General features: G+C 40.4%; 1 protein-coding gene across 1 annotated transcript in view; it reads left to right on the plus strand.

The window, feature by feature from the left end:
• Positions 1-38: 38 nt before the first annotated feature.
• Positions 39-13128, plus strand: part of LOC146578959 (uncharacterized) — a 37397-nt gene continuing 24307 nt past the window's right edge. Inside the window, exons 1-10 of the mRNA XM_085259976.1 lie at positions 39-370; positions 2420-2500; positions 2757-2871; positions 2964-3097; positions 3230-3456; positions 3560-3674; positions 5411-5710; positions 7057-7283; positions 7402-7490; positions 7577-7677. Coding sequence (XP_085116102.1) covers positions 121-370; positions 2420-2500; positions 2757-2871; positions 2964-3097; positions 3230-3456; positions 3560-3674; positions 5411-5710; positions 7057-7283; positions 7402-7490; positions 7577-7677 — 1639 coding nt within the window. The 5' untranslated portion in view covers positions 39-120. The remainder of the gene's footprint in view (positions 371-2419; positions 2501-2756; positions 2872-2963; positions 3098-3229; positions 3457-3559; positions 3675-5410; positions 5711-7056; positions 7284-7401; positions 7491-7576; positions 7678-13128) is intronic.

Raw genomic sequence — 13128 nt, forward strand, 5'->3', positions numbered from 1 at the left:
GGTGTTTCCTTTTATGTTTCCAGCCGGACAACATTTGCGCGTTCACTAGCTCGGTAAAAACTTCTAGGGTTAAACATCCGACAGAAACATTTTCCCACGCGGGAAAAAAGAAATTATTTCATGAGCGACTCGATGATGATGACGATGGTGCAGAGCTGGGACAGCGAGCCAGACATCGCTAATATGTCCAAGAGCGACATACTGAGAGGAATCATCACCGACAAACTGAGCACAGCAGCTCGGGAGATCTTATCGGTGGTGGAGCGGACTGTAGCCGACTATGAGGAGGAGGCTGCGGGCTTCAGGCAGGAGCTCGACCGGCAGAGGAGACTGCTGGAGCTCCTGCAGCCTGAGATAAAGCAGGAGGCAGGTCGGTGTTTTAGCCCCTGTAACATTTATTGAAGTGCTTTGAAACACTCAGCGGCCACTATATTAGGTACTCTTTCATCTTCTCGTTAATGCAAACAACAAATGAGCCAATCACATAGCAGCAACTTGATGTCTTCAAATGGCCAAGACAACCTACAGTAGCTCAAAATGAGAATCCGAGTGAGAAAGAAAGGTCTTTGGTGCCAGACGGGCCTGTCTGCTGGGATTTTCCCACGCAACCATATCTAGGGTTTACAGAGATTGGCCTGAAACTGACGATACGTCGTTTTTTTTGTACCTATCGTTTGTTTCGTAGGGTCTCAAAATAAACTGTACGCCAATATTTTTTCATGGTTTTGATGGTTACTGTAGTGGCTATATTAATTCCTTAGAGTTCTCTTTCTCTTATGATTAATATGATCACACACCGGACCGACTGTTTGTGAGTACTTTGGTTAGCAACAACGACGCTAAAACCATTGTGTGGCTCCGCCGTCCGCTTGTTTATATTCCACATAAAACTTTCACAATAAAGCTCAATATTCTGTCGAGACTCAAAAATAAACTCAAATGATATACATTATTGTCAAACATCAAATTTCAGATAATACATTAAACGAATTGGCTCAAATAAAAACATGTACTTATAAATGGCACTTACAGTCAAAGGAATAGAGGATCCAGACAAGAGAATGCCAGGATGGCCAGTGAAGATGAGCCAAAACCAGGTAGCTCCAAACACAAGGACCAGTCAAACAAATTGAGCACCTTATTCCTAAACGAGGGACTACATCTGTAGCATTAACATGGTTGGTTATGAACAGTCTGACACGGACCAGGAAATTGTACTATGCAAATTATAATGCAAACCGGTCCCCGCCATGGACTCAAACATGGAAAACCACTTACCACCTATGCAACAACTTGTCTGAAAATGTATAGCTTCATGTATCAGTGACTCCGCACCTAGTGTAGTCTGGCTCCAGCAGATCCTAGGAAAAACGTTGGAGGTCTCTGTCCAGAAGACTGCAGTCCTAGAAACAGCTAAGATACTGCTTAGGACCCTCAATGCTCCAAAGCGTCTGGTATAAGACCCAAGCTCAAAGGATATGTGCCACAAAGAATTAAAGCAATTAGGTACTAGCAAGGTGTACCTAATAAAGTGTCTGGTCAGTGTATAAAACGTACAGGATACTCATCAACTTGATTGTAATGGAGACCAGGGGTTCCATTACCTGGTTGGTATTGTTAATAATAAATTGTTGGATTGGGAATTTAAAATAGGGTAATAAAGAAAACACATTAGTTCTTTTGGAGTCTTTTATTAGGTTATTTGACATACGATTAAATTGACAGCTTGTAACAGAAAAGAGACAGTGGGACTGGCCATCCTACCTGTGTCGGAGAAGAGCCAAAGTTAGAGCTGTTTGCAGTTAATCATTTATCAATAACCTAAACATATGTGAAATGAGAACTTGTAAAGGTACTCACCTGTCCTAGTTGCTTCTTGCAGGATGTGGAGCAAAAGAGTGAAAGCGGCTCAATCACCTGTTTAAGAGCTCTTGGAGCAGACCAGTGTGCCAGGTTAGGGAGTATGGATAAAGAGGGTTTTAATTTAGATAGAAATGGGTGAAGCTTATGTTATTGGTTTGTTTATAGTATGTGTTGAAAATATGTATATGTTTGTGATGTGCTTTAATGTTATTGTATGTTTGTTTGTGTGGAGGGTTATGTGTTCATTTTGATTAGTTAACCCCCATACTTGGGCTATTCCAGATGCTCACCTGAAAAGGTAGAGTATAAAAGGAAGCCATTTTGTTTAGTTGTAGTTAGTGTTTGTGCTGTTATCTTGCGCCTTCTTTAATAAAGTGTCAATCCATGGATGTCTTTTACTCCAGTCTTGTGTCATATTATTGGACAGAACCTATGACCGCTGGCCAAAACTGACATTGATGTGGATCTTAACATTGCTAGAAACTTTTTTTCCATTTATCTTCTATCATATCACATTTGGTTTTTCTAAAATTGAACATTAAACATACTTTTGCAGACGACCAGCAGCTGTTTTCCATCTGTGAAGATGGAGGTGGTCCATTACTGGATGATCAGAAGCAGGACAAATATGAGCTGAGTAAGAAGCTACTTTGACATACATGAATAAAGTTCAGTTCTAGACAGGACTGCTGTTTCATGTCTCTTACATGAAACAACAACATGTCTCTTATATATACATATATATATAAGAAAGATACATTAGCTCATGTCCTCTTAAAGCACAAACAGTAGATAGTAGCAGCATGCTCCCTTTCGGTTATATAAATGGTCAAGTTCTTGTTGAGCTGGGCAACACATAATTGTGACTAACATAAGAATTTATTTGTTCCTAGGGGTGGACGACAGTAGGAGCCTGGGATTTCAGGCACCGATAGAGGATGAAGAGTATGAATATTTAGAGCAGGAGGAAGGATACACGACAGAGCTGGATTATGTAACAACATCAAGGTTAAAAGACAAGTGCATAAATGTCTACTATGTACAAAAGTATATGTGTTATCTTTTGTATCCCAGCTCCCGTTTTTCCGTGTTTTCCTTAGGTTCTTGACTCAAACAGTCCCGTCTAAGAGGAGAAAAAAACATGGCAAACGTCGAATCAGCAAATCACAAAATTGCATAGATCTCAAAATCCGCATATTGGAAAACCCAAACATTGAAGTGCTTTCAAATACTGGTAAGTCTAAAGCAAACGTGATGTGAAATTTAAATGTTAAAAACAGAATGAAAACACCTCAGTACACATGAAACTCTGGAGCAGATGTGGAAGATTTCACTGTGATTGATTCAGTGTTCCTCTGTGTTCTAGTGTTTCGGATGTACCGGCTTCACAAGCTGAAGGTTCGTCGTGGTTTGAAGGAAGCTGACTTCCTGAAACTACTCAGGTCTACCTTCCCTCAGCTGGCTGGAGATGAACCTTTTGACCTTTTCTTATATTGCAACCTCAAGAAACTGAAACCTCTGCAAGTAGACTCTGTGACACCAGAGGAAATCATCAGAGTTTCTCGGGGATCTACCCTCTACATACGACTGCAGGTACTGTGCTGAGAAGATTTAACTGATCTCAACAGCGTTACCAAAGATTACAACACATTGACAACTTGATTTGAGAAGAAAATTCCGACCTTCTGTAAAACAGAAAGAAGATGCTGATGAAGATCATGAAGATCTTCCATCCACTGAGACAGACACCCATATAAATCTCAGAATCCGCATCCTGGAAAAGCGAAAGATTAATGTTTTGTCAAAACAAGGTAAGTCTAAAGCAAACATGATGTGAAATTTAGATGTTTCTGCTATAAAAATGCAGCACATGTAAGCCGTATATCACCTTGTTACCTACTAGGTAAGTTCTGAAGTGCTTTTCACCCTTTTACCTGCTCGGAGATCGGTCTATTAAACACAGGTGAAGCTGATGGTCTCCACCACACCTCTATACCAAAAACAGTCATTTGCACCTTGTAAATCACAATTGTTGATGCCAGTAATGCTCGAGAGCAGCTGAAACCCTGGTCAGGACCAATGTTCCCTCTAAGCTGCGTACTGCGTACAGAAAATCTAGGTTGTGCGCAAAAAAAAAAATCTAACCTGAATTGAAATTAAAGTAAATATTTTAACAATTCTGTTTTTTGCAGTGTTAGTAAGTGACTGGCTGCTCCCGTATGGGGTTAGACCGATGCCACCTTATCCCATAGTCCAGCCAATAATGCGATTCACATTCGTATATACGCAGCTAATCAACATCGCTAACAGGCTATGACAGCGTCCTTATGTGTCGACACCGGTGTTTTAGCTAGCAAAGTGGCGTGACTGATGTGGCGTGAAGCCACGTTAGTGTATAACCATTGGAGATGTGAGCAGGACAGACAGAACAATTGACGGAATAAGTGTGGACTTTATACCAGTTTTTAAATTGTGTTGATAGGCCACGTAAAACCAGAGTTATGACAAAAATATCTGCAATGTTTGGTTTTCTTCCTGAATATTATCATTGTTTATATTTACTGCGGGAAGAAATGGTAAAAACTGCGTTTTATAAGGAAAACGCTCGAAAGCACTCTCCACCTGTGAGCAAAGACAAAACCAAAAAGCCCCCACCCTTTCCCATTCGTCGAAAAATGTACCATGTCGACCAATCAAAACATGATATGGCAATATGGCATTTAGTGGTTTAGGAATGGGGGGGCATCAAATTTGATGCAGAACAGCTGACTGTTCCGTAAATAGTTTGAAATGTTTTTTTAAAAAAATGCCTTAGTTGCATTTTTAGGTAAACAGTTGCAAAAAACTTTGTTTGCAAAACTCAGTAACTTTTTTGAAGAAGTAACTATATAATTAACTGCCCGACATCAACTGTATTTTGCAGACAGAGCGTTACAGGACTATCTCCCAGACCAGACTCATACCCATAATACAAGTCAGAGCTTGTATGTAAATGTAAATGCTATAATTTGATTATTTTAATAAACCATGTAACTTGGATGGATTCGATGCTGGCATGACCACAGTGCACACGTCTGATGTCGCTCACAATGGTCCAAGGGATCGCTCAGGGAGTTTGTGTGTTCGCTCAGACACATGAAAAATTAGAGGGAACATTGGTCAGGACACATATACCGTTTGTGCTGCCTCCCTGCACTCTACATGGACATCTTCATCTTTCTGCACTACTCCCTGGTCTAAGAATTGTAACATATTAATAAAGAAATATGTACTATAATACCAAGAATATTTTCATTATAAAACACAATGAAAACACCTCAGTACACATGAAACTCTGGAGCAGATGTGGAAGATTTCACTGTGATGATTGGAACATTAGGAGCCCATGTCACCACTGGTACCTCCAAACTGTGAAAGCAGATTCCAGATTCAATTGGAAAGTAGTATCAGACGAACATTTAGTGAAAGTACAACAGGAAAGTGATGATTTCTTTCTCCTAATACTGGAAAAATTGAACTGATCTCTCAGCGTTCCTCTGTGTTCTAGTGTTTCAGACGTGCCCGCTTCACAAGCTGAAGGTTCATCGTGGTTTGCAGGAAGCTGACTTCCTGAAACTACTCAGGTCTACCTTCCCTCAGCTGGCTGGAGATGAACCTTTTGACCTTTTTTTAAGGGCCAAGCACAACAAACTCAAACCTCTGAAAGGAGACTCTGTGACACCAGAGGAAATCATCAGACTTTCTCGGGGATCTACCCTCTACATACAACAGTCACTGTGTCAAGAAGATTTAAGACTTAAGATCCGCATCCTTGAGGACCCTAAGATTGATAAGATCACAAATATAAGTAAGTTTAAAGCTTTTAACCTTCAAAGATCTTTGGAAGGATTTGATGCCGTTAACGTTTTCTACCTCTTATTAGCTCCTTAACTTGATTTAGAGGCTTTGCATGTCTCAAGAGTCCAACGTACTAGTCATCCAGCTCTCTGTGCAGGTTTGCTGAGTTACCCGTTTATTAGTTGATTCAGGAAAACATGTCTTCTAACTTGTCGATGACTGAAACTGCTTTGACTGTAGTCACACTACCCGCTGTCTTAAAAAACCTCGTAACATTATAAAAGGCTACGTTCACACTGCAGGCGAAAGCGCATCAAATCCGATTTTTTTGACCCTATGCGACCCATATCCGATCATGCTATGACAGTGTGAACGGCGCAAATCCGATATTTTCAAATCCGATCTGGGTCACTTTCGTATGTGGTACTGAATCCGATACATATCCGATGTTTTAGAAAGCGACTGCTGTTTGAACGGTCAAGTCGCATTAAATCCGCCTTTTACGTCACCGACACAAGACTGAAGCCAATTATCAGCGCCCGAGAAGACATCGCGAACGCTTCCTAGCCATCCAGTGTAGATGTCAGTGAAACTGTTGGGAAGACAACGTAAACATTTTATTTGTACTGTATAATCTGCAGATTCTGACAGACATCTGCAGCTATCCTTTGAAGCACCGCTCCTCTCTTAAACAGCAATAAGGATCATTATTAGGTTATTTACATTATTATGTAAATAACAAAATAACTTAAAGCAAAAATTGGGAAACGTAAAGTCCGAAGTCTTTATATTAACGGCCATCAGTCAAACAATACTGTTTGTTCTTGGTCTAAACAGAGCGCGTTGTGTGTGACATCTTCTTTTGCGCATGCGGGCCGCTTTGAGCGTTCACACTAGAGCGCGTTTGCTGTCGCATTTTATTTGTAGTGTGAACGAGGAGACAAAAAAATCGGATTTGATCAAAAAATCGGAATTGAGCATTAAGACCTGCAGTGTGAACGTAGCCAAAGATACCTCACACTCTGGCCACTCCCTGTTTGAACTGTTGCCCTCGGGCCGACGGTACAAAGCAATCAGCGTAAGGACAAACAGACTCAAACACAGCTTTTACCAAATCAGAAAAATATGTCTTGATGCTGCTACTAAAAAATGTCCATCACGCTACTCCTGAAGTGATCTATGCACTGACTGAGGCATGTGTGTGGGGATTGATTTTATTTTACAAATTTTATTTAAAGTTTACATTTGTATGGATGATGCATTGATCAGAGATCAATTCTAATTTCGTTCTACCTGTGACAATGACAAAAAAGACATTCTGATTCTGACTTTGTGAGCTTCTCTGTTTTCTCTCAGTGTGTCAGAATCACCCGTCTCATGAGCTGAATGTTCCTCGTGGTCTTCAGGAGGCTGACTTCCTGGCTCTGCTGAGGTCCACTTTCCCTCAGCTGGCTGCTGGTGAACCTTTTACCATCTTAATTGGTCGCAACCACAATCTAATTCCTCCAAGAGTGGAGAGTATGACTGCAGAAGAGATCTGCAAGAACGGGACTGGGAATCCTGGTATTTACATCCGACTGAAGGTACTGCAAGAACCAATTTAACATCAGGGTGAAAACATTGTTTAAATGTAGAGCATGTTGTTCTGAATGAAAAATCAGATAAAAAAAACTATTCTTTTACTTTTTGGTGGAAATTTAGGGTCCAGAGAAAAGGTCTCTACAGAGAGAAGATGCTACCGCTGCTGAACTTCCTCCACCCAGCCTGGATCCAACCACACTGACCACTGAGTGAGTCAAAGAAAAGAGTAAGCTGCTGCTGTTAGAGTTTGTTATTTATGTCAACAGTTCAATCCAATTTTGTTCTTTTCCCCCAGAGTTGAGTCTGAGAAACCTCAGATCAGTCAATCAGACACCCACGTGCATCTCAAGGTCCACATTGTGGAGGACCCTCAGATGGATACCATCTCGCCCAATCGTAAGTTCAAAGCCTTTTAATTTATCTGTCCAGTACAATATTCAGTTATCACCACTGTGATCACATGCTGAGCTGAAATAATAAAGAGTAGCCGAGCATAGCTCCTAGGGTGGTCAGGACACATTTGTGACTATGAGGTCCTTTGTAGAGCTCTGTAGGCATGCTGCTGGATGGTTTGGGAAGCTTGTGATGACCTGAGTTTGGACCAGTTTGTCAAAGCACTTCATGATTACTGGAGCACGAGCCACTACACAGCAGTCATTCAGAATGCTGATGGTGGTCATTTTTTGGTAGTGGTACCGTGATAGAGGATTTCAAGCAAGGCTGTCAGTGGTAAGGCTTAATGTTGGGGACATGGTCTCTTTGACTGACAGGTGGCTGTAGCTGCTTCCTGAACCTCAGCTGGACCTCTGGATTGTGTTTGTGCTCTTGGAGCAGTCAAAACACATTGAGCACCTTATTCCTAAACGAGGGACTACATCTGTAGCATTAACATGGTTGGTTATGAACAGTCTGACACGGACCAGGAAATTGTACTATGCAAATTATAATGCAAACCGGTCCCCACCATGGACTCAAACATGGAAAACCACTTTTACCACCTATGCAACAACTTATGTCTAAAAATGTATAGCTTCATGTATCGGTGACTCTGCACCTAGTGTAGTCTGGCTCCAGCAGATCCTAGGAAAAACGTTGGAGATCTCTTTCCAGAAGACTGCAGTCCTAGAAACAGCTAAGATACTGCTTAGGACCCTCAATGCTCCAAAGCGTCTGGTATAGGACCCAAGCTCAAAGGATATGTGCCACAAAGAATTTATAAAGTGTCTGGTCAGTAGGGATGGGTATCGTTTAGGTTTTATACGATACCGGTGCCAAATCGGTACTTTTGAAACGGTGCCGGTGCTTAAAGAATGGAGAACACAAAATTGGTCCAAAAACCTCTCATGTTCAGCTGGTTTTTTGTAAAAAGATAACAATGTTAGCCTTTTCTACAGCTATGGGGCATATATGGTATCACTCTTGGCTGGAAGCAGTGCTTAAACAATGGAAAAAACACAAACTTTGTCCAAAAACCTCTCATGTTCAGCTGTTTCCCTCTTTTTCTTTGGTCATTTTAGCCATTTTGGCCAGGGTGAAGGGAGTATCTGCCATCAAACAAGAAGACAGCTGCATGTAACTATGAAGGTGTTTGCTAGTTCACCATACATGCATTAATGTAATAATGTAATAACCTGGTTAGCCTACTCAATGTAAATTACACACGAACAACATTAAACTACTCACGCAGAGAAAAACGGCTGCTGCTGCATCATCATCCATCATCATTTCTGCTACACTGGCAGGGCTAGGGGCCAGGACTCTCCTCTTCGGGTTTTTGGGGATGTTGCTAAATCCGGGTCCGATAACAGACACCACACCTGCAGTAGATGTGCTCGGTGTGAGGTCTCGCAGCAAGCTATCAAAATAAAAAATTAAACCAAAACATAATAAACTCAAAATACTGGGTCCAACGGACCCAGAACCGTGACATACATGAATAAAGTTCAGTTCTAGACAGGGCTGCTGTTTCATGTCTCTGATGTATGATCAGTAGACAAGTCTAATAAAAACATTTCATTCATAATTATGTGATAATTAGGCAACTGCAGTCCTCAAGTTCCGGTGTCCTGCAGGTTTTAGATATCACCCTGGGTCAACACACCCGAATCAGATAATTAGTTTATTACCAGACCTCTGGAGAACTTGGAGACATGTTGAGGAAGTAATTTAGGAGGTATTGTTTTTTTTTTTAATGAGCTGTGGTGGATCAAGAACACATCTAAAACCTGCAGGACACTGGCACTTGAGGCTCCTGATGTACTGTCTCCTGATAGCATCTCCATGACACCGGACACTAAGCCGACAGACACAGCAAACCTTATCCCCACAGCTTGTATTGACAACACATTCTCACTTCCAGAGCGTAACATTTTACGCTAGGTGACAAATCGTCAACATATTACGTTTTTGGGCACCCAACTCGTTCCTAAATGATGACATTGGAAAAAATGAGGAAATATGAAAACCGTTTGGACTCAATCTACACGTTTGCTCCTTTTCTTATAATCGCTTGGGAAAACACTATTTAACGTCATTAAAGTGCTGGTTAAGGTTGGGAATAAGTTGAGCTGGGCGATAGAACGATAACGATATGTATTGCGAAAAAACTTTTTCTTGTTAGAAAAATGAAACTGTTGCGATAGTCCTCGTCTCTCTCTCTTCCTCTCTTAAAAAAAAGAAAAAAAGAACAGCCAATCCAAATTAAGTAGCGCAGAGCTAAACCAATCACAGCCGCAGCGTCAAGTCACGTGACTTGTTACGTACAGCACAAGTGCCAAGCTGCACATGTATTTGTTTGGGAAGCAGCCAGCCACCGTGCCGGCCGGGTAATGGAGAAAATGAGTGTGCCGACTAGAGAAAAATCAACCGAGAGCTTGGGTGACCAGGTTAGAGAAGAGAACACAGATGACGGTTCCAATGCCGGAGAGATTGTCGAAAGGAAGGGCCGGAGAAATTCTGTAGTGAGGAGGTATTTCGGTTATTTGAAGTGTGACAAAAAAGTAGCGCGCAATGTAAATTGTGCCGAAAGCATGTTCCCACAAAGTCTGGTTATACAACATACCTTTTTTTGTCCCCTGAAGCAGTGCCACCCACTAGAGCATGCTCAATCTCTGACTGAAATCGCTAATTCGTCATCGAAAACAACCAGGGGAATCCCTGTGAAGCAGCAACAGTCAATTGAGTCGGCATTCTCCAGCGTCTTACCATATGACAAAAAAGCTGAGAGACATAGCGACATAACGAATGCCATAGCCTACTGCCTTGCTAAAGACATGCTACCAATAAACACGGTTGAAAATGAAGGATTCAAGCAGCCAATTAAGGTAATGGATCCTCGTTACCAACTTAAGTACATCTGCCCTGTTGAACTTATTATGGGAAATAAATATTTAAATCAAAACAAGCTGCTGATTATTTCACATTTTACTTGTGAGCAACAGCACATTTAAATCTTACAAATATAGTTATTTGGCTTTGGCTAACGTGATAGTCTGAAGTGCACGGGCCATCATTGGGGCCGGGTGGTGATGTCCCTGCCCTGTTTCAAAAAAATTACCCATCTTGGGTGTATAAGCATTTTACATCATTGGGCCCTCGTGACGTTTCGGCATTTCTTTCTATTTATTTCTGTGCCTCTCTTGGCTTTTATACTCTTTCTTTGCTCCTCCCACTCTTGGGTTTCAAACTTGTGTTTCTTAAAAATTCTTTCTTGCTTTTGTTTCTGTTTTTCTCTTTGCATGACTTTCTTGTCTTACTTTGCTTGTTTTCCCCTTACTTGTGACCTATTTGTCTTTATTTGTTTACTACTTTTCTCTCTGTTTGTTTTTCGTGACTTTCTCTTGTCTTATGTAACTTGTTTTCTCTTATGACCTCTTTAGGGATAAGGTTAGATTTAGGACTGGAATACAGGGCTGGAACGTCTTGTGTGGGTTGTAGACTTCGTCTCATGTTACCACTAGAGTGAAATCACTACCAGGATTGAAAAGTGACCAAAACATCAGCCAGAAAGCATACAGTCTAGCCCATTATTATTTATACCCCTGGCAAATTTTGACTTAAAGTGAGTTTTATTCAACTAGCAAGTTATTTTTTTTGATGGGAAATGGCACAGGTGTTTCCCAAAAGATAATAAGATGATATACAAGAGGCATTTTTGTGGAAAAAAAAATTCTCAGCTTTTTTTTACATTTGAGCAAAAAGTGTTATGTCCAGAATTATGCATACTCTTCACAAACTGTCAGTCTCTGGGAAAATCCAAAGTTCCATACCATTCCAAAGAATCCAAGCGGTTCTAAAGCATCCTAAATACCCTGATTAATTGGGAACTGTTCATCTGGACAAAGAACAAGACTTCTGGTCTTCTGTGGTTTTGTGTCGCTTAATGCGACTTATAATTCGGTGTGCCTCATGATCTGAAAAATACGGTAACTTCTACCTTTTCACCTTCCTTTCAAAGTCCAAGTTTTTGTGCTATGGTTTAGAGCAGGGCGATATGGCCAAAAATATTTATCACGATATATATTTGAAAATTTGCGATAACGATATAACTGACGATATAATTGATGCGAGACAAAATACAACTCCACAACATTACTAGCGCAAAAAGACAACTTTCCATTTATTTTCTCTTAAACAAGAAGCTGGTTTTTATGTACAGTAAAGCTTTATAAAAATGTAACAGTGCAAATGCAAATTCCTTGCTGAAAGTTTAACCAAAAGGCATTTCCAGTAGAAATGGGCTGACATATCCTGAGCATAACCATGTATAATATCCACTGAAGTTAAAACGAGGTGCTTTGCAACATTAAACTGCAGTGTACAGTACGTATTTTTCGGACCATAAGGTGCACGGGATTATAAGGCACATTAAGCGAAACAAAGCAGTCAGATAAATCAAACTTTATTAAACTCATTCTTGTTGCTTCCTCCACTTCTGTACCATTGATTCATTAATGTTGAATTCTCTGCAGCTGCTCTATTCCCATGTTGTTGCAGTATATTAATGACTAACCTTGTATTGTGGATGGATTATCTCAGTTGTTCTCCTGACTTAAGTTTGGTCCGTTTACAGCATCCTGCCATGCAATTGCATTTGTGTCTAACTATCAGGAACTTTAACGTTAACTTTTATAAGTGGAAAAGTGTTAGTGTTCGTCCTCCAGCTTCACTGTTTATGTTATGCTAACATAGCTGTGTCGCTAGCAATCAGGTAGCACATCATTATATACCAGCTAGCCCAACTTCAGTAACCCTACAAATAGAGCTGGGCGATATGAGATTTTTTCATATCACGATATGTTTTTTTCATTTCAGGCGATAACGATATCTATCACGATATAAGCCAAAAACTATATTTGTAAGATTTAAATGTGCCGTTGCTCACAAGTAAAATGTGAAATAATCAGCAGCTTGTTTTGATTTAAATATTTATTTCCCATAATAAGTTCAACAGGGTAGATGTACTTAAGGAACATGAGGCTTTTTCAGATAAATAAAGGCAAATATTGCAAACTACACAAAAGGCAGCCGCTAAAGCGTTTAAGTTTCAAAATAGAACAAACGAAACAGACTATTAAATTGTCAATTCCACTTAGAAACAAAATATTAATTCTAAAAATAAATCTTAGTTTGTTTTACAGAAGAACAGACAAAACTAACTTTTGTCAGTATCAAATAAACTGAGAACTAAAAGGAAATTCTCAATCTCTCCTTGTTGTATAGCTTAGCTTTTCAAACAGTTTTAACAGTTACTTTAGTCTGACAAAAGCTGAATGACGAATTAGCGCTTCCAGTCAGAGACTGAGGCTACGTCCACACGTACACGGGTGTTTTTGAAAACGGAGATTT

The sequence above is a fragment of the Mchenga conophoros genome, linkage group LG3 (assembly GCF_057382185.1).
Source record: "Mchenga conophoros isolate Kocher_MC1m ecotype Shallow Benthic linkage group LG3, M_conophoros_male_GT1.1, whole genome shotgun sequence".
NCBI lineage: Eukaryota > Metazoa > Chordata > Actinopteri > Cichliformes > Cichlidae > Mchenga > Mchenga conophoros.